At 46.9% G+C, this 20,632-nt stretch overlaps 1 protein-coding gene across 1 annotated transcript in view; it reads left to right on the forward strand.

Moving 5' to 3' along the window:
- Nucleotides 1–20,407, forward strand: part of SAXO1 (stabilizer of axonemal microtubules 1) — a 356,540-nt gene extending 336,133 nt beyond the window's left edge. Inside the window, exon 4 of the mRNA XM_069239449.1 lies at nt 19,291–20,407. Coding sequence (XP_069095550.1) covers nt 19,291–20,342 — 1,052 coding nt within the window. The 3' untranslated portion in view covers nt 20,343–20,407. The remainder of the gene's footprint in view (nt 1–19,290) is intronic.
- The last annotated feature ends 225 nt before the right edge of the window (nt 20,408–20,632 follow it).

The raw sequence follows: 20,632 nt of genomic DNA on the forward strand, positions 1-20,632 counted from the left end.
ATCCTATCAAATGTTTCCAAGGTTTCTCTGCTATCCAAATATTGTGCCATTGTGTCCTGCAATGCAGCCTGATAATAAACTTGAAAATTAGTCTTTTTCTCTCCATATAAAACCTTGTCACATGGAATCCAATTCACGAAAATAAGAGCTATTTATTCTTATTGGCATATCATTGAATACAAAAAGAAAAAGCGAAAGAACTGACATCTTAATTACGGAGACTCTCCCTATCAGAGTCAATGGGAGAACCATCCATCTGTCCAAAAGTGCTTGTACTTTTCCAAGCATCCTGGCATAATTTAGGTTAAATAAGTGACCATAGTTCTTCATGACATATATTCCCAAATACCTAATTGGTTCGGACGAATTAACCTGCTGTTGCAAGCCAGAAGGAAGATACTCTGTTAAATATGAGAACCTCTGTTTTACTTTCATTAATCTTTTTTACCCCCTATTTGAGCAAACTCATTGATTCTATCCAGCACACATTGTACGTGGTCGATCTCTGGTTTTAACTATAAAATAATGTCGTCTGCTAAGAGCTTTTATGACATAGCTGCTATTGGCAACATATTTTCGCTTGAGCTGCGTATGATAGGGGCCAGAGGTTCGATAAAAAAGGCAAGCAATATATGGGAAACAGGACAACCCTGTCAAGTGCTTCTTTTGATCCGAATTGTGCCTCTGACCCTCGAGTTGATAACAGGTCTGGCAGGGGCACACTGATACAGCTGCCTTATCATTGACGTAAATTGCAAGGGAAAGACGAATTTGGTCAGGCTATATAGCAAGGCTTCTCAGTTCACTAGTTCAAAGGCTTTCTCTGCGACTAACATTATCATTACCGCAGGGTTTGCATCAACCGAAAAAAACTTGACTTCCTGTATTAAGAACATTGTATTAGACGCTATCAATCTGCTGGCTACAAAGCCGTTTTGGTCCTTATATATTAGTTGTTGTGCAACCGGTGTGATCCTGGTTGCCCAGACCTTTGTCTGCATTAAGCAGGCTTATCGGGCGATATGCATTTGGTTTCAGTGGATTTTTCTTTTTTTAAGAAACTGACTATTGTTGATTTCCTTGAATGTTCAAGGTATTTCTGCGCCCACAAAATTGCATTGCATTAGGAATGTTACTAGCTCCTCACAGAAGGTTTTATAGAATTCTATTGGAAAGCCGTCTCCACCACAAGCTTTTTTTCTGGATAGCTCTCTTAATCTCAGAGGGCGTAATCTTCTGTGCTATGTCGTTCTGAACATTTAACGGCATTTTTGGTCAAGTGACTGGCTTATAATACGGGTCTATCTGTGCAGGTGAAACTGCGTAATTGATCTAATAGTTTCTAGAGTAATGCAACATAAATACCCGGGCAATATCCTTCTCATGAGTAACAATTGCACTTGTCTCAGGATCCTGAATTTGATGTATTGTCTGCCTTTTGTGTTTTATACGGGTTGTCCAAGCCAGGTATTTACCTATTTGTTGACTTTCTTCACAAACCTGCTGCTGGTAGGCCCTTAAGCTAGCTACTTCTTAAAAAATAAAGACATCTTTTAACTTTGCTTTCGTTTGATTGAGTTTACATCTTGCTGCTTCCTGGCCCTCTGTTTTCATATAATCATCTGATTACCCTGAAAGAACTCCTGTATAAATTTTCTCATATCTGTGACCCACTCCGGATTATTAAGTAAGGATCTATTGAACTGCCATCTGCGCCTCTCCTTGATAGCTGACTCTAGTTCTGTCGACACCATAACCGCTGAATGGTCATAAAAAGCGTTTGCCCATATGTGCGAGCGAACTTCCTTCAGTGTACGAGAAACCAGAAAAAAACCTATCCACGAAGTTGTTTTAGAACGGTGTGAATAATAAGTATATTGAGCAGCTGCTGAGTATTCTTCTCGCTAAGCACAAACACTACAAAGTTGAAGAGTAAGAACTGGAGGTTTTTATTTTTTATTTTTCCGCTCACCCCAGGCCTCACAACCGTCTGTGAGCGTGACCGGGACCATGCTGCTATTTTTCCTGCTTTCCCAACCTATAAATCACTTCCCTTAGTTTTGAGTGAGGGGGGGTGCTTCATGGGCTTAACAAGATCCTCTGGGAGCCTCTGAGCAGTGCTACCATTACGGCCAATAATTTTGCACATAGAACCGCCGCTTGCCGCTGCTTGCCAACTCAGATTTGACGAGCGGCATCGATTCTGCGTCCTCAGATGCCATGCTGCTTTCCTGATGCCGCAGTCGCTTTGGCCTTATCAGCTGAGCATGGCGGGAGCTCCTGATGTGGCCCCTGCAAGGGAAACTGTTTCATGGCTTTTTTTATGAACTTTGAGGGAAATCAAACGGTATTATTAGAGTTTGTTGGGGTCAGCAGAGGATTTCTTAAGGAGGGGTTTGACTCTGGTGTTTCTATTCTTCAGGGTATGTGGTAGGGGTGGGCGGAACATGTGGAGTTCTACTCTGCAGAAATCCGTGGAGTGAGTTATAAACTCAGCACGATTTTGCACAGTTCCACCCACCCCATAAAATACATGAAAACTGTTGCTGACATTCCTGCCTGATAGCATAGAAGGTGGTATATTTAACTACACATCAAGGTTGCTGTCCCCTGGGCTGTAGAGGGCCACAGGTAGACTAGTTTGGATGGCTACTGTCTCTTGTTGATTGCAGAGGCAGGGGTACATATGAGGACACACAGGGACATACCTGCTCACAACCTGTGACCAGGATGTGGTGTTTCGGTCACAGAGAAGACCATAGTGGGTAGCATTGCAGTGGGTTAAGGAAGCTCAAGTTGTGCCCCTTGGGCAGCCAGTTATCAAATTGCAGCAAACACTGCTTTGCAGTATTGTTTTCATAGTGAAATGCTAATTTCAAAACCAATTTTCCATTTGTTGTAAAATGATTAATAGAAAAGGAGTAATTCATATCTTAGCCAACACAGCAAGCCCTCTGCGATGTTACACCCACCACTGAATTTGCACTGGTAGAGATTGCTCTTCTCTAGGAACACAAGGTCCACTCGCAAGAGAGCGTGTGGAGAAGGGTGGGCATGTAGGCAACCTATTCTGCAACTATTCTGCTTCAGTTCGGGCATGTCAGAGCCGGAAGCTTGGTCAGACGGTGAGAGAAGTGCAGCAGGGACTGACATTGACCTGTTTGCAGGCCAGTATTGGGAGAGTGGGCCACCTGTTCTCATGCTCATGTTAGTGCATCAGGGGGCTAATATCTCATCAGTTGGCTCCCAAGCACTTTAGTGTCTCTGGCATGGGATGTTTAGTGAAATCTTGCCTGTCGTCAGGTTAGCATCAGTGCTACAGGGGTCTCCAAGAGAGCTCCTCGACAAAGGCCTCCTGTCAAGGGGAGAAGGCTAAACACCCTGATACATGCATTTCGTTTGAAGTCAAAGTTCTCACTTCAGCCGCAGTTCCCAGACAGTGTGTGAGTTTATGTTTTTGCCATCTAAAGTATATTTGCACATGTGGGAGGATCAAATGGATATGTTTACTGAAAAAAAATACCTTAATCTTTAGACACAGCCACCTCAGTTCCACATGTGCCATGTTATTGCACTGGACAGTACAGGCCCTGAAGATTAGATGTAGGGTTCTGATGCACTCACTTCTTCCTGTCTCTGCCAGCTGATGCTATTTTTTTTTTTTTAAGCCTCTTTGGAGAATAAAGGGATACGATCTGATTTGATGCGTTTTTCATAAATGTATTTGTTTGGTCACTATATTTTGCAGAAATATCTGATTTCTCCCCACCCCATGCCCATTTCTTCTTAGTATTTATATCAGTACTTCAGTTGTAAGGGACCTTCCAACCTATGTAAATCCCAGTGACTAGCCACATTCCTATTGCATGGTCATGAAATTACCTAAATGTGTTGATTTAATGCTGAGGAGTGAGCATCAGATAGACTTGGTGCCACCAGATATCACAAAAATAATAATTGGAGGTCTCGGAGTGTTCATTGATTTCTCCTTATGCTAATTTTGTGCCTGCAAAGCTTTCCCATTGTACTGGTAGGCAGTAAACTCCGTTACATGGCGGAGGGCAAAGTTTTTGCCGAACTCCGCATTCCAAGCACAGCGTGAAAATTCCACAAACTCCACGGGTGGACCAAAATTTACCGCCCACTTCTGGTATGTTTCTGAAGTGATGGAGATGTTGAGGATGACCTTGACTTTGCTGCCGATGGTTTCGATTTCTATGTTCAACATGTGGTGAGGGCATGGGTCCATGGGGGAATCCTGAATGGATGGCTCTCATGAATTCAGTGGTGTTTTGCCAGCGAGCTGGCTCCAGTTGAAAATATTGGTGTTGGTGAGGGTTTGGGTGGAATCGAGAAAGCTGATGGTGTTGGTGGCCGTTGGCTCAGGTGCAAGGTTTTTTATAAATGGTGGCTATTTTGTTATGGAAGTAGTCAGAGAGGGAGTCGCAGAAGTCTTGAGATGGGGTGGTGCTGTTTTCCATTGCTGATCGGTTTGGCTTGAATTTTGGTGGCTAAGGCAAGTTTTCTGGCATCTTTCAGACAATTGTGATATTGGCAAAGTGAGCTTTTGAAGGTGGTTCGGTTGCTGGGAGCCTTGGTAGTGTGCATTCATCTCTCAATTTGTTTGCACTTGCGTTTTGTGTCTCTGAGTTCTGGTGTATACCATCTGGCTTGTTTGGTGGGTCTGTTAGGATTGGCTGGTTTGCAGGGGCTACTGTGTCTGCGTAGTCTAATATCCAGGTATTGACATTTTTGGCATCTGTTCCAATGTCCGCTGTGATGTCTGGGGGTGGCAGTTGAGGGTGTGTGACCTCTGGCACTCAGATATCTTGCTCCAGCTCTGATGGGAGGTGCTCAGTGGTCTGATGGTGTGGCTGGGAGCTGTGGTGTAGGTGAAATAGATGATGGAATGGTCCGACCAGGTGAGTTTGATGGTATTTGACTCTGTTGCCGGATGTAAAGATGGCATCCAGTGTGTGTCCTGCGGTGTGTGGGGTTTATGAATACTTGATTGAGGCCTATGGCGTTCATGCTGTCAAGGAAGGTTTTGGTGTTGGCGTTTTTAGGGTTGTCCAGGTGGAAATTGAGGTCACATCGGAAGCTATAGATTTCAATGTCGATAGCTTGGGCGGTGATGAGTTCAGGGATGGTGTTGCAAAACCTAGGTCGAGGTCCTGTGGGCTGGTAGGTGAGGGTTTCTTTGGAGGTGGTTTTGGCACCTACGCTGAGCTGGAAGTTGAGGTGTTCCATGGTTTGCAAGTCAATGCCAGTGGTGGTGCAGTAGATGGTATCTTTGTGTAGGATGGCAATTACATCTCCGGGTTTGCTGGAACGGTCATGGTCGATGATCTTGTACCGATCCGGTGTCGCTACAGTGATGTCTGGGGTGGGGGTCGTGTTGAGCCAGGTCTTGGTGAGGAAAATGATGTTGGGCATCTAGGGTGGTGATTGTGCCCTATACCTCGGTTATGTGCTTGCAGAGGGATTGAACATTGAGCAGGATGCATTGTAGTTGTTGGAGGGTCTTTGTGGTCAGGGTGTGGCAGAGATGGGGGGGGCGAAAGAGGGTTGGTGTTGCAGGAGCATCGGCAGTGGCAGCAGGTGAAAGGACATGAAGAGGAGTGAGGAGAGGTGCTGCAGCAGTCAACGCTATGCAGGTTGGTTGTTGAGGGTGGTGATTTCAGTTCTGGAGTAGTGGTAGATGGTAGGAGAGCCAGCGTTCCTGGTGCTTGGTGTGGTCCAGAACCTGAGGGCTCGTGGGTGTTGGAGTGTGGCTCCCATACATGGAACTGGCAGCGAGGAGAGCGGCACACAGACCAGGAGGTCAAGGCTTCTCACTGGGTCCTTGCAGCATCCTGCATAAGTAGTCCTGGGAGGTGGGAGGGGCTACCTGTTTTTTTGTCTGTGGACTACTACCTACTAAAAGAAACCCCCTGCTAATCTTGGCTTGCACAAGCAAGCCCTTATTCCCTTTGAAACAATCTTGCATACTATGCAATCTGAACATTTGAGTTGTGACTCCTCACGCTCCAAAGCTCGGAGTATTGTTGTTTGTGAGAGATCATTTTGATTAAAAAATTATGTCTGCTAAGAGTCATAAATCTTTTGCTCTAGAAATGCAAGCACTGCACTTTAAAAATCATATTTTCTTAACATTGATCAAACAAACCGTGAACTAGGCTTGGGGGAAATCCACGTCTTTTGTTGGCAAGCCAAGTGTTTGGTTGTTAGGCCGACTATCTTTTGATTTACTTTAAAGACAATAATCATTGAACCAATGAAAGAATCATGGAGGATCATTGTATTAGTTGTGACATTTTGGTTAGCGCCTTAAAACTGTTACGCTGTTGGCCCTGAAAAAGCAATGATTGGATCATACTAATCGCGGAACACGTGTCGACCATTTTGTGTTTTATGGAAAAATAAAAAAGTCATTAGCAACTAATGAATATCTGGAAGGAATTCCTTTTGCTTTAAACGTACAGTTCATTCTGACCTGGAAACAACCTGTCTGTTTTGTGTATGTGATTAGCGCTAGGAGAGGTAAGCACTATGAAGCATAGTCACCATTATTTCATGCAGCTCAGCAAGCCACCTAGTATGGCTGCATGAAATGGAAAGGGCAGGGATTTGCCCATATTTACCATGATACGGCACATTCCTGTCCTTTTCTTGTCCTGGTACCCTTTTAACTGCCTTGCGCAAACACAGACACCCTTGCACTGTGGTTCAAGGGTGCCTGCGTTGTAGACAGGAATGATTTTGTGCAGGAAGGGGCACTATTCTGGACAAAAATGTCCTCAGCTGCATTTTCCTCTTTCTAAGTGTGCTGCAGAATGTAGCATACTTAGAAAGATGAAACAAAGAGGAGAAATAAACATATTTCTCCTCGTTGGACCTCCCCTCTGGAGACATTGCATATTGACGCATACCCAGGTTTACTATTGTTGGTAAATCTGGGAGTGCATCAAAGTCCATGGGTGGATGCGTGGGAACAGCCACGCTCCACCCATGGAATGCCTCCCTTGGGGCACAGTAATCCAACATAGCGATTGGCACTATGTTGCATTGTTCCAAATTTATCAAGCCACTCAGGGCCATGCAAGGTGCATGGCTTGACAAATCTTACTATAGTGTTGTGTCACCCTTGCGCCCCTCAAGGATGACGCAACATATTGATAAATATGCCCCTGTATTTGTTTTATAGGCCTCATAGTCCAATAAGTTGAGCTCCTCACTCCCTCTCGTTTTTTTAAATAGAACGATCTATGAACTCCAGAGGAAGCTTTCCTTTCAAATGCAGCTGTTCAAGGCCTTTCCGCTCTGTAATTCAGTAGGTCCATTCATTACATGAGCTGCCATTGTTTTAAGTGTAACTAGTACTGTCGAATCCAATGACATTAGGTCAAAAGGGAACTAATAATCATTTATTTAGGGGTTTATCTTTAATATTGTTGCTCTTGATTTTGTAGCGTGTTTGAGGCCTTGCAACAAAAGCACTGTTTTTAAAACCAATCAACATTTTTACAGCTTTCAAAACGTGTACAATAGAGTGTCACTGCAGGCAGGTGATAATCCCGGTTTCAATCGACACTTCACACTACCCGACTGAAAGCACTGGCGCCCAACTATTTACTACAGAATAAAAAATGTTTGGGGGTGGGGGGGTAACACCCCAAACAACTCCCCTGGAAGTACGCCACTGGACTCATACTTTGGACTTACAATGATATTATTATTGTTTCCGAGGCTTGACTGCATGTCAGATCTCCTGATGCTGTTTCCCTGAATGTGATTGATATGCATGGTTGGCTGATTGAGACTAACCGTATTTTGACTTGTCTAATACACTTTGGGGGTTATTACAACTTTGGAGGAGGTGTTAATCTGTCCCAAAAGTGACGGTAAAGTGACGGGTATACCACCAGCTGTATTACGAGTCCATTATATCCTATGGAACTCATAATACGGCTGGTGGTATATCCGTCACTTTACCATCACTTTTGGGATGGATTAACACCTCCTCCAAAGTTGTAATAACCCCCTTTATGTGTTTATAAACATTCATGGTTAATAATGTATACTTTGTCTCAAGAAGGCATATTTATGGATCAAATCTGTTTATTATTATTTTCAATTATAAACATCACATATGCATTATATCAAAGTGGTACAATTGCCGTAAAATTAGGCATGCTCCATGTACAGTGACAATAAACATAAACAAAACGTTAACATTGTTTCCCTGCTACTGGCACATCATACAGCCATCACTCAGTCCCAAACCTAGATTCCACTCTATCTTGGTCCTGCGTATAGTTCTCTAATGCTCACTCCCTCCCTTTCACTCAAGTCAGTTCCAGCACCCTCAGATAGGACGGGCATGTCAATTCTGTGAATTACGTGGAAAGTAGTTGTAAGAATGGTTGCCAGAGTTCTTTAAATTCGCCACTGCGTTGCTGTGAAACTAAAGTGAGCTTTTCCATAGTAAGAATGAACCACAACTTGTGGAGCCATGAGGTTACTGTCGGGATCCTGTCAGTCCCCCACAAGGCCAACAACAGCTGCAGTGCCGCGTTCAAGGCCAAGGCCATCTGCCGCCCCCTCAGTGATCTCAGGGGGAAGGTAAGCCCAGCAAAGTATAAGCCGGGAATCTGGGGATCTGAGTATCAAACGCCAAATCAATAGCATCTATAATATTCTCCCAGTACCGGTGAAGCTTGGGGCAATGCCATAGCAAGTGCACAAGCAATCCTCCACCCCGCAACCCCTCCAACAAAGGCTAGACTTAGTGGGATGCCAGGCATGGATCCTTGCTGGGGTGTAGTACCAATAGGAGGCCACCTTATAGGCTGTCTCTGTGCCTGCCGCACTGTAGGCCGTATGGTGAGTCCTGTAGAAAACACCCTCCCATTCCGCATCAGACAGCTCTCTCTTCAGTTCCCTCTCCCACCTCAGCTGACCCTTAGTCTTAGGCGAACGGGTGTCCCCCCCTTAGGAGGCCGTAGAGCTCCGAGCTCACCCGCTTATCGTCTTTTTTTACTAAGATCCATTTTTCAAACGGTGTTAGCGGCCTGTCTATTAATGCCCTATTAACTGGCAACATGGCCCAGTGCCGTATTTGGTAATACATCATTCTATCTGCCTCCGTTAAGCCATAGACCTCTCTCATCTGCTCGAAGGAGATCACCCCCTGCTCGTCGAAAACATAACCTACCCTTTTGCAGCCCCCTTCATACCAACGGCGTAGTGCCTCCCGTTGCAGGCCCGGGCCAAAATCATGGTTCGCACCTAAGGGAGTCGTTGGGGACGGGAATGTAATCAAGCCCAGTCTGCTAGCTTCCACATCCCATACCCTCATCGACACCTCCGTGACCGGGGACACATACAACCCCCGCGCTCTGTGACGGCAGCTGAGCCAGGGCTCTTTCCATATATGGGAGCCGGCCACCGCTTGGTCCATGAAACACCAATGTTTCTCGGAAGACGGGCGGCTCCATTCTTATAAAAAATGCAATTGTGCAGCCTGAAAGTAACGCAGAAGGCAGGGGACCGCCAGTCCTCCCTCCTGTTTAGGGCGATACAACACCCATCGCGGAAACCGTGGCGCCCTACCTTCCCAAATAAATTTTAGAATTGCTGTTTGGAGGGCTGCTATCGTCTGTGGCGGGGGCGCCACCGGAAGTGCCTGGAAGAAATAGAGAACACGCGGCAAGATGGTCATCTTCACCGCTGCCACTCTGCCTAACCAAGACAGCTTAAGTCTCCCCCAGGTCTCTTGGTCACGCTGAACCTCCTGGGTCAGTTTCGTGTAATTCAGCGACGCCGTACGGGCAACAGTGGACCCTAAGTCAATCCCCAAGTACGGGATTTTTGAGGAAGACCATATAAAGTGGAATCGGGCCTTCAAATCTCTTTCATGTTCGACACTAATAAACCTGCTCATGGCCTGGGACTTTAACATGTTTATCCGGAATCCCGAGACCCGTCCAAATCCCTCCAGTATCTCCATTAGTGCAGGCAATGAGTTTGCAGGCTCCGAGAGGGTAAGAATCACATCATCCGCGTACAATGAAATGATGTGCTCCTCTCCCCCGAACTTCACTCCCTTGATCTGAGGGTTATCGCGAAGCCGCTGCGCCATGGGTTCCATATAAAGTGCAAACAGGAGAGGCGAAAGCGGATACCCCTGCCGGGTACCTCTTTGAATTGGGAATGGCAGCGAGCGCGTTCCGTTGACCCGGACCGCCGACCGGGGCGCCTGATAGATGCAACAAATCCATGCCATGAAACCCGGGCCTAATCCAAAACGTTCAAGGACTCTGAAAAAATATAGCCAATGAACCCTATCGAACGCCTTTTCGGCATCGATAGAAAGAGTCCATTTTATCCAATAGGTGAAGCAGTCTCTTAGTGTTATCACTACACTGTCTGTGTGGTATAAATCCAGCTAGGTCGGGATCTACAAGGCCCGGCATGTAATAATTGAGCCGGTGTGCGAGAATACCAGTGAACAGTTTGGCATCGATATTCAAGAGGGAAATAGGCCTATAGGAGGCGCACTCCTTGGGATCCTTCCCCGGCTTCGGAATAACCACAATCGTGGCATCCAGCATACTGGCCGTGAGAGCCCCCGTCTGCCGAAAGGAATTGAAGAGTCGCACTAATATCGGTACAACTTCCACACAAAAGGTCTTGAAAAAAAGTGCGGAAAAACCATCAGGGCCTGGTGGCTTCCCAACCTGCAACCGTGAAATCGCTGATATGACCTCTTCTGCCCTTATGGGTTGATCTAATGAGGTCGCCTCCCTCTCGGTCGAAGAAGTAATTGCAATACCCTCTAGGAAGGCCTCCGGAGATGCTTTGCCGGGGTCCTCAGCTCCATATAATCCCTGATAGAATTCTGCGTAACCCTACGCGATTTGATCGCCCGTGCGCGCTTCCGCTCCCAAAGGGGAGCAGACCATTTTTATCATTGACGCCACGCGCTGCGCTCGCAACCGATGCGCCAATAGCCTTCCGCATCTGTTGCTCCCTAAGTAATACTTATGCTTAAGGCGCACCACCGCATACTCTGCCCTGTCCCAATCCAACCGCATCAACTGCTTCCTCACTTTCTCAAGCTCTCGCCAGACTCTCGGAGCACCAGTATGCTTATGTGAACGCTCCAATACTCTCACTCTCTGTTCTAAATCCTCCCGAAGCAATCTCCTTGCTTTATTATCCCTAGCTGACAGCGACATCACCTCACCCCTCAATACCGCCTTCAGTGCCTCCCACAGCGTCACCATACAGGTGGCCCCATCATCGTTATGGTTAAGATAATCGATTATTGCACTACGAATCACATCCACTGTTGCAGCGTTCTGAAGCATCAAGTCCCTGAATCGCCACTCTGATACGCCCACGCGCCCCATATTCATGGCAACCTCAACAGTAACCGGAGCGTGATCAGACAGGGATCGAGGCTCGATCGCTGACTCCCTAACCCGGGGAAGAAACTCCTGCGAGGCCAAAAAAAGATCAAGCCTAGCATATGTCTTGGTCGCTGCTGACTAAAAGGAATAGTCCCTTAACTTGGGATGCGCCCTCCTCCACACATCCTCCAGGCCACACTTACTCAACCATTGACGCCCTGCCGCTGTCACTGACCCCGTCTGCCCATACCGGTGGCCTGAAAGATCCAAATCCCCATCCGTCACCAGATTAAAGTCACCCCCACAAGGATAGAACCATCCGGGGATTGTAAGAGTGGGGTCAAAGCCTCTTTTAGGAAGACTTCCTGCTGAGAATTGGGCACATAGATGGAAGAAATAGTGAAGGAAAACCCCCCCATTCTCAATCTCATGGCTAAAAGCCTACCTTGCACCTCATGCAATTTTGTCACCACCTCCCCAGGGAATGAGCGCGCCAACAATATCGCAACCCCTGCGTGTTTCGTTGATGCCGAAGACCAGGACTGTCTAGGGAACCACTTAGAGCGCATGCGGTAAATATGTTTTGGGACGTGATGTGTTTCCTGCAGCAGGCATATATGACTCCCCGACCTCTCCAAGGCAGACAGGATGGCTAACCTCTTCGTAGGATTGTTAAGCCCTCGGACTTTCAAGCTTGTACATTTAATAATCATACCCTATAATGAGAGAAGCATTCAAAAGGGTAGGGACCCAACAGGAAGAGGACCCCCCGGGCCAGAAGATGAACCATCTGAAACACCAAGGCCTGATACTATTTCCACACAGAAGCCAGCATAGCAGGGAAACACAGCAACATTCAAACAATGTGCACAACAGGTGCTCAGAACCAAAAAGTCCTCGCACACCCAACTTCACGAGGAAGTGTGTCCACAGGGCTGTAGAACCATCCATGTTTGGTAAACCAGGTCCAACGCCCCCGCCGCCCCCAACCCTCCTCAGCGGCCGACAAGCCGTCAACATCAAGGCCATCCGCAGTTCAGGTCTGTCCCGCACCCCCCACCTCCACTAGGCTGAAGTTCCGGCGGCTACGCTGTTCAGAATGGATTCCCGCTCCGACCTCGGCTCCGAGGCTGTAGGGCGCTGCAGTTTCCTTCTTTTCTCCTTCCGCCGCCAATGTGGGGGCGCCCCCCCAGGCAGGGTAGCCCTCTTGCTCGCATCTTGGGAGTTCTCCTCCAAACCGAAGATCCGAAATGCTTCCGAAATGGATCGCACCTGCCATAGCTGTTCCTCCCACCGGAAGACCAAGCGGAACGGGTGGCCCCAGGAATAAGACACATCATGCACCCGCAAGTGCTCCGTGATAGGTCTAAATTCTCTTCGCACAGAGAGGTTGTGGAATAGTTGGAGCTCATGTCCTCTAAAGAGTACCTGCTGAAGATTGCGAGCCCGCTGCAGGATCGTTTCTTTAAGCACACAATTGTGGAGACAGGCCAGGATATCTGGGGAACGGTCTCCAGGGCCTCCGGCGCAGCCAACCCGGTGAACTCTGTCCAAAACTATCCCCTGGGTGTCCTCCGTGCCCAGCAGAGAGCGAAACAGGCCCACCACATACTCTCCAATGCCCTCCTTTTCCGCCCCCACCGGGGCCCCTCTGATGCAGATATTTTGTCTCCTTGAACGATTTTCCAAATCCTCGACCGCTATCTGGAGGGAGTCCTGCTGCTCTCGGAGACGAACGACCTCTTGCTGCAGGCCCGCCACCTCCTCACACTGGGAAATTTCACCATCTTCCAGCTGCGCTACACGATCTCCCAGGGAGGTAACCTCTCCCCGTAGCTCCTTCACCTCCTGGGATATGTCCCTGCGAAGTTCCTGGATGTTGCTGCGGAGCGAATCAAACAGGGAGGTTAGAAAGCCCTTTGTGACTGGCGAGCCCTCATCTGACTCCATCTCCGTCCGACCATCCAGTGGTCTCGTCGCCGGTGGATCCTCCGCCAAGCCCCCCGATGCCATCCGGGTCCCTGTCAACATCTCTCTCACTGAGCGTTCCGGCTTGGATTTGGCCACCTCCATGGCTTGCGGGCCCGAACTCAGCTTGCCGGGACACCCCCCAAAGTCTCTCCAAACGCTCCGTCTGGAAGCAAATCCCCAGGTGTCTTTGTAACAGATTTTGCGTCTGGCCTGCGCGCTGTGTAGCCTCATCCCACAAAACTTTGCCTTTTGTGGCCTCTGTCCCTCGCACACTGGCCCGCACTTACTTGTGGTCCATGCTGGTAGGAATGAAGACCTCGGGATCAAACAAAGGCCTCTCCTCTATGTGGCCGCACCTCCAGGTCCCTCCACGGTCCTGGAGAGGTCCAATGTAGGGGGGTGCTTTCATCCAGCCCCAACCAGGTCTTTCAAAGAGGCTCCTTCCACCCAAACGGCAATTACTCTTGGGGTCTAAACCCCCACCATGCCACCGTGACTCACGGGGCCCAGCAGGATCCCTCTGAGGCTCCGATGCCTCCAGACGCTCGCTCAGGCCGCCGTCAGAGAAAGGCACCACTACGCGGCCCAGGGCACCGCCCAAGCCGTTCCGCGGCCCCGAACACACTTCGGGGCCAGCCGCTCCTCTTTGCAGAGGCAGCGTTGCGCGCTGCAAAACCTCGATCGGGTTGCCTCCTGCCTCCAGCAGCACCCTTCAACCTGGGGGGGGGGGGGCCGGTCCGCCCCCTCGTCAGGCCAGGCAACAAATGTTGGGGCCAGGGAGGTGGAGCGCGGGCAGGAACGTCCTAGCGCGCCACCATCTTGGCCATGCCCCCAAGAAGGCAGATTTAAATGGTTATGCTACCTGTTCGGGGCACATCACCTCATCCTAACACTGTCCCCAATCCCGTGAGGGGACTTTGGGGCAGATTTATGGAAAGTAGCGCTGCACAAAGTGCAGCGCCACTTTCCTTACGCTCCTTATCCCCCCCTCTACTGCCACCATGTGTGCGCCATATTTAAAATACGGTGCCCCATGGCGCGGGGTAGGGGGAAATAGCATAATTTTTCATGATGCTATTGATGTACTCTGCAGGAGTAGCACCAAAATATTGGCACTACTCCTGCAGAATACATTCTAAAGAATGGAAGACCCTTTTTAATGCCTGCTCTTGATCTCTTGAGCAGGCGTTAAAAGTGCTGTATAAGATGTCGCAAGGAAATCTCATAGATTTCCTTACCCCATTTTTCCAGCTCCCCTAATGGCACAGGCATCATGTAGCGCAAAGGGTTACAGACTGGCTCAATGCATGCATTGCACCACCCTGTAAATAAGGCGTGGGGATTTCGGCCTTGTTGGGCCACTTAAAGGTAAGAAACAATGACGTTAATGTGGCGCAAGGTGGCGCTAGGGAATCATAAATATACCCCTTTATCTCATATTTTATCAGATTTTCAAAGATTGGTTCAATTGATGGATATGTAAAATTGAGCTTTACACAGTAAATTGAGAAATTCACGTTCCAACGAGAATTAGCCACATTATACCCAAATACTTGCAGCCTTTCTCTGTCAATCATTTTCTCTTTCATTTCAACCCTGCTAGTGAGCATGATTCTCAATCCCATCTCAGTGATGACTGTAAATGATAGTTCACCATGTTGGACACTTGATCACGTTAACAAAAAAACCTGCAAATAAGCATCTGGTTAGCCAAAAGCATCTCTGTCTGCTTCCCTCCTGACATATTTAAGACGCATATTAGTGGCATGTGCTAGATGTTAGACATTATAGCCACATCCTACCAAGGTATGTTGAGTTTGCCACCAAAAGGGCAAACAGATGACTGCTCGTATGTAGAGTAAAGGTAAGACGTTAGGCTGCATAAGCACCAAAAGGGTTGAATTATGATACAGTGTTGTTCAGATAGGCCATATTATAATAGGCACAGCATCTAAATATCAGTTAAGCTACTGAAGTGCTCTGGGTCAACTATGTGTTGACGGTCTACTTCACATCCAAAGCTGAATGCAAGTCAATCAGCTATTCTTCAATATTTTGACAAATTAGGTGGTGCTCCTCAGTCCAGTGGATCCATATACCTTCATTTTGAGTGACCACAATCATTGAGCATCTCTTAAACCACGAGTGAAGATTCACAAGATGGGGTGTTGTATTGTCATAGGCTCATAGCTCTATAACACATTCCATCTGCATATCCTCTTCAGGCTTATCCAAAAGAAGTTCAAAATGGCATTGAAAACACACATAGGGGGTCATTCTGACCCAGGCGGGCGGCGGGAGCAGCCCGCCTGGAGGGAACCGCCAGAATACCGTTGCGCAGTCAAAAGACCGCCGCGGTTATTCTGGGTTTCCCACTGGGCTGGCGGGCGACCGCCAAAAGGCCGCCCGCCAGCCCAGTGGGAAACACCCCTCCATGAGGATGCCGGCTCCGAATGGAGCCGGCGGAGTGGAGGATGTGCGACGGGTGCAGTAGCACCCGTCGCGAATTTCAGTGTCTGCTGAGCAGACACTGAAATTCAAAGTGGGGCCCTCTTACGGGGGCCCCTGCAGTGCCCATGCCATAGGCATGGGCACTGCAGGGGCCCCCAGGGGCCCCACGACACCCCTCACCGCCATCCTGTTCCTGGCGGGCGGAACCGCCAGGAACAGGATGGCGGTGAGGGGGTCGGAATCCCCATGGCGGATTCCCATGGGCAGCGGAAAGTCCGTTTCTGGCTGCGGCTGTACCGCCGCGGTCAGAATGCCCGGCGGAGCACCGCCAGCCTGTTGGCGGTGCTACCGCCGACCCCGGGGTCAGAATGACCCCCATAATTTGTTCTGCTCGTAGACTAACACTCTTTGGATACACTTACTTTTCATCATCATTCTAACTTGTCTGTCCTTTCTCTAAAATTGCAATCTGGCCTCATGAAAATCTAAGAATGAATAGAATAACAAAAATAAATAAATGGGGCATGGGATCTTATAATTGTTAGGTCTATGTATATCTTAAAATGAGATGGAGCATGTCCTAATATGACTTCACTGCAAGCCACTGTTAACCATTATACATGCTATTAAGCAACATTTTTTCACGTTGTGCCTATTTATTGTTTAGTGTCTACTCAATTTTGTTTGTGTTTCCACCTGTGGAGGATCTTCTGTATTTTCCCCGCACCATCTTTTGATACGGAACCCTGGTTGCTTGGCCCACTTTATCCTAAAGGTTCTTCCTAGTACTAGGTAGGTCACAGATACATTGAAGAGAATGATGCAGATGGTGTGTGTCTGAGTCTGCTGTGCTTAACAGAGAGAGCCAGTGCACAGCTGACACTGAGGCTCGCCATCAAGCCGCTTCAGTTTTTTCGAAGCTAGCAGTGGTGGTCAAGTTGGACTGTGGTCGCCGGGCCTGCATTATGCAAAGTGCTCCAGCAGGTACCTGTTGCATGTGCCCCTGAAGCTCTTTGGTATCACAAAAGGGTCTGAAAATACCTGAATGGCTCTTTCTATAATTTGGAAATAAAACCTGCTTAAAATGCGTGCCCAAGATAACCCAAGATGCATGCCATGCCCTCATTTTGAATGGGGACATGGCTTAACACTAATGAATGACTCATTGGCTTTGCACCTGTGCCATATTACAGATGTGGATGGAAAGGCAAAGAAACAAACCACCAAGAGATGCATTCATTTTGTACCACATACGGGATGGTGCACAGGCAGTGCAACCCCCAACATCTTGATGGCCCTCTCAGGCGGTAGGGCATGGATGCAACAGGGGCCCTCCAGGAATCCTTGTGCAGGCGGGTATGGTCACTCACTGTACCCACCTGGTGGGAATTTCTGCCGTCTCTGAAAGTGAGGACGGGCCTTTACATGCCATGAAAGTTAGATTGACAGCTTCAAATACCTGTTTTTTCTAACACATGCTGAATAAGTTGCCACATAATTTGCAGATGTCAACAAAACTGTTTCCTGCTAAAATGGACCCAAATGGTACTTTTACAGCATTGCTATGGCTTGATTAATGATGCATAATTGGCCTTTTCTTGACACATAGTTTAGATAACCTTGCCACATAACTGCTTCCTCTATTGATGCGTAGTCTTATCATGGTCTGGTGGCCATAATAAAGGTAAGGCTCTGCAGAGTGGTTGGGATTGGGTTGGGTGGAGGTGCTCTTGTTATGAATATTTCACTGGGGGCCATGAAATAAATCCCACATTTCAGGGCTCCATGTGAAATATGTTTTATTTTATGCCACTACATTTTGTGAAATAAAATCACATATTTATGCAATATGTAGGATGCATGCACGAGTGCAGAGTGTAACATGCTATTCATTACCATTGGTTAATGTGGGCAGGAGCTGTGACTCAGAACAGGGCAAAGCCATGAGTGGGTTGTGGTGCCCCTTCCATCAAGACTTTCTTGCCTCAGACTCACACTACAACCACAATGCCTTTACAGCTGCCACAACAAGTTGTAGTACCTATATCCTGGAGAGCTGGTGGCATCTGTGAAAGACATGGGAAGTAAAATTTAGCAAGCCTGTGTGCCCACTCCCAACCCATACGTATAACATATATTAACTGGCAAATTTCAGTGTTTTTACATGTTTGAGCAAGAACTGTTTCCAGTTCTAACTGTTTTTTATTGAATATATACACAAATGGGTGAAACCACTGACATTCACCAGTTATGGGGTGCAGCCCGCACAACGTATGCCATAATTTGCTTCAGCTGCCATGTTTAATCCTTACATGATTATCTTTCTTCAGTACCATTGGCAAATGTGATTTTTGTGCATATTATGTTTTTGTTATTGTGTAGTACTTGATGTTCATGCCTCTGTTTTCCCTCGGCAATCCTCTGCGGTTGGATACCACTGATGGTGGCTCCCACCAAGCCTATAGAAAGGTTTTTTTTCCAGGCACAAAAATTGATTCCAATTTGTGATTTTTAAGAAGGTAGAAAACATTCAAAACCCTTCTTAAGTCAATCAGATTTGTCAAATAATTCAAAATGTAATTAACAGGAATTGAGAATCATGACTTGCAACTTTAAATTGCAGGGATATACAAAAGTGTTAGCCCTTTAAAAGCCTGCTCAACAGCTTTTTATACAATTTTCAAGAACTACTACGTGAATTAACCCCAAACCCGACAAGAGCATGGTCTCTGAGCAAAGCTGTACTTTCAAGCCAAGTCTGGTTTCATTCCGTTCAGTGGTTTGGGCTGTAGGGTTGAGCAACATTTTCTATGGCAGCTAAAATGAGAAAACACATCAGGCATGGCTGTGAAAGTGAAAAGTTGGCTACAGTATGTGTAAGTAAAAAGTGCAGAAATTCAGTAAAAAAATAGCAGCTAAACATGAGTTGTTATTCAGAGAACACAAAAACACTCAAAAAGTCATTGCGCACATTGTAGTGAAGCAGCAAGCTCTCTTTATTGAATGTGGGCTGTATGTTTCGGCTAATTGTGTTGAGTCTTGGAACAAAAAGGTCTTTTGTTTTCCTGGCCATTTTCATAACTCCTTGCCTGTCTTATTTTACTTTAACCTTCCAAAAAGAGGAAGTTCGTTTTTTGGAGAAAACTTTATGTTCTGTTTAAGGGAAGATCTATGTTTACCGTTGTAATAAAACATATTTGTGGTTTATGGCCTTTAGGTACATCCAAAATACAATTGGCACAAACAAAAGGAAAAAGAAAATAAATATAATGGATACAATTTGGCTAACACAAATTGGCTAGAAGTGTGCGACAGCATCACATTACGCATCAGGGCACTTCCTTTTTCCTACAGAAACCTTAAGAAAATGGGATCTATGTTAGATAGCTGAATCACGTTGAGGTTCAAAGTTTGTATTCTGTCACTAATGTTTTTTTATTGCTCTTTACAGATGCTTACAGACCATGGAACGAAAAGAAACGTGAATCAATGAAACCAGACAATGAATACTGTCCACCTGGAGAACCTTTTGCTTCCACAACCACTTTTCGGGACGCTTTTGAGTTTAAGGGACCAGCTTGTACGAAGAGCTTCAAGCCCGTAAATCCCCCTAGAGTTTCCACCATTCCCTTTGATGATGTGTCAAATTACCAAGAGGCCTATGTTTGCCACCCAGTGGAGAGACCCAGATTCCATGTTGGAGAACCGTACAAGCCCTGTTTAGATTCATTCGATGGCCTTACCACCCACCAACAAGATTTTAAAGGGCAGCCCGGTTGTCCCGCTGAGTCCACTAAGCCCTGCTACACTCGACAGAGTTACGATCTTCCATTTTGTCCATCAACAGAGTGCCGGGATGCATACACAAAGATGCCACTGCCATGTCGATTCCAAAGAGCAGATAAGGTCTATGTTCCTCCAACAGGGAAAATGGACCTGCAGTCAACTACTCATAAAGACTACTTAGAGCACAGAGTGCAACCACCAAAGTCTTTCCGCCCTGTGATCTGCCGGGAGAGAAGCGATGTGCCTTTTGATGGGCATTCCGTCATGAAGGAAGACTACAGGCAGTGGTGTTATACAAGAGTGCCTCCTGTGAAACCAGAGCAGATGATCCAGTTGCCAGTGGAGCCACTGGACTGCCTGACATCTTCTAGGCTCCACTATGTATCACATCCTCCTGCACACACACTTTCCTGTAAGCCAGTCGGACCTGGATCTAGGTCCCATGATGTTTTTGATGCAGAAAGCATGTACAGCACAACTTACACGCCCAAGGAAATTTGTCTATGCCCTGCTCGTTTCAAAGATCCTGAAGGCTACGTCTTTGAAGGATTGGACAAATTTGGTCACAAGCAGTACAGATCCATTTATGAGGCAAGTCAGCGCTCTGGTTCTAAGGATGTAAAAGGAAGCACTGAACTTAATCCAGAAGGTAGCCTTGCATTGAAGAAGAATGCAAAGTTTGGTGAGCAGCCCACAAAGGTGGAGGAAGTCTGCTGATTCTTTTAGTATTTTAGGATCCATTACATAACATTCCAAGAAGATATATAAAAATGTAAAATAATCCATGCCCTTCATTGAAGAGTTGTTAGGAAATAAACACACAATGTTATACTGTCTTTGCTGATGTGTTTTATTCCTGGTGAAGCATTATAAAAATTTAGTCCCCAGACATCTTAACACAAGTGAGGAAATGGGTTGTACCGCTACCATTAAACATAGCAAAACCCACTGTGTGCTGCATATTTTCTAAAGTCATTGAAACTGAAGAAACCCTTAGGTAGGGCAGG

This window comes from Pleurodeles waltl, chromosome 1_2, assembly GCF_031143425.1.
Source record: "Pleurodeles waltl isolate 20211129_DDA chromosome 1_2, aPleWal1.hap1.20221129, whole genome shotgun sequence".
Lineage (NCBI taxonomy): Eukaryota > Metazoa > Chordata > Amphibia > Caudata > Salamandridae > Pleurodeles > Pleurodeles waltl.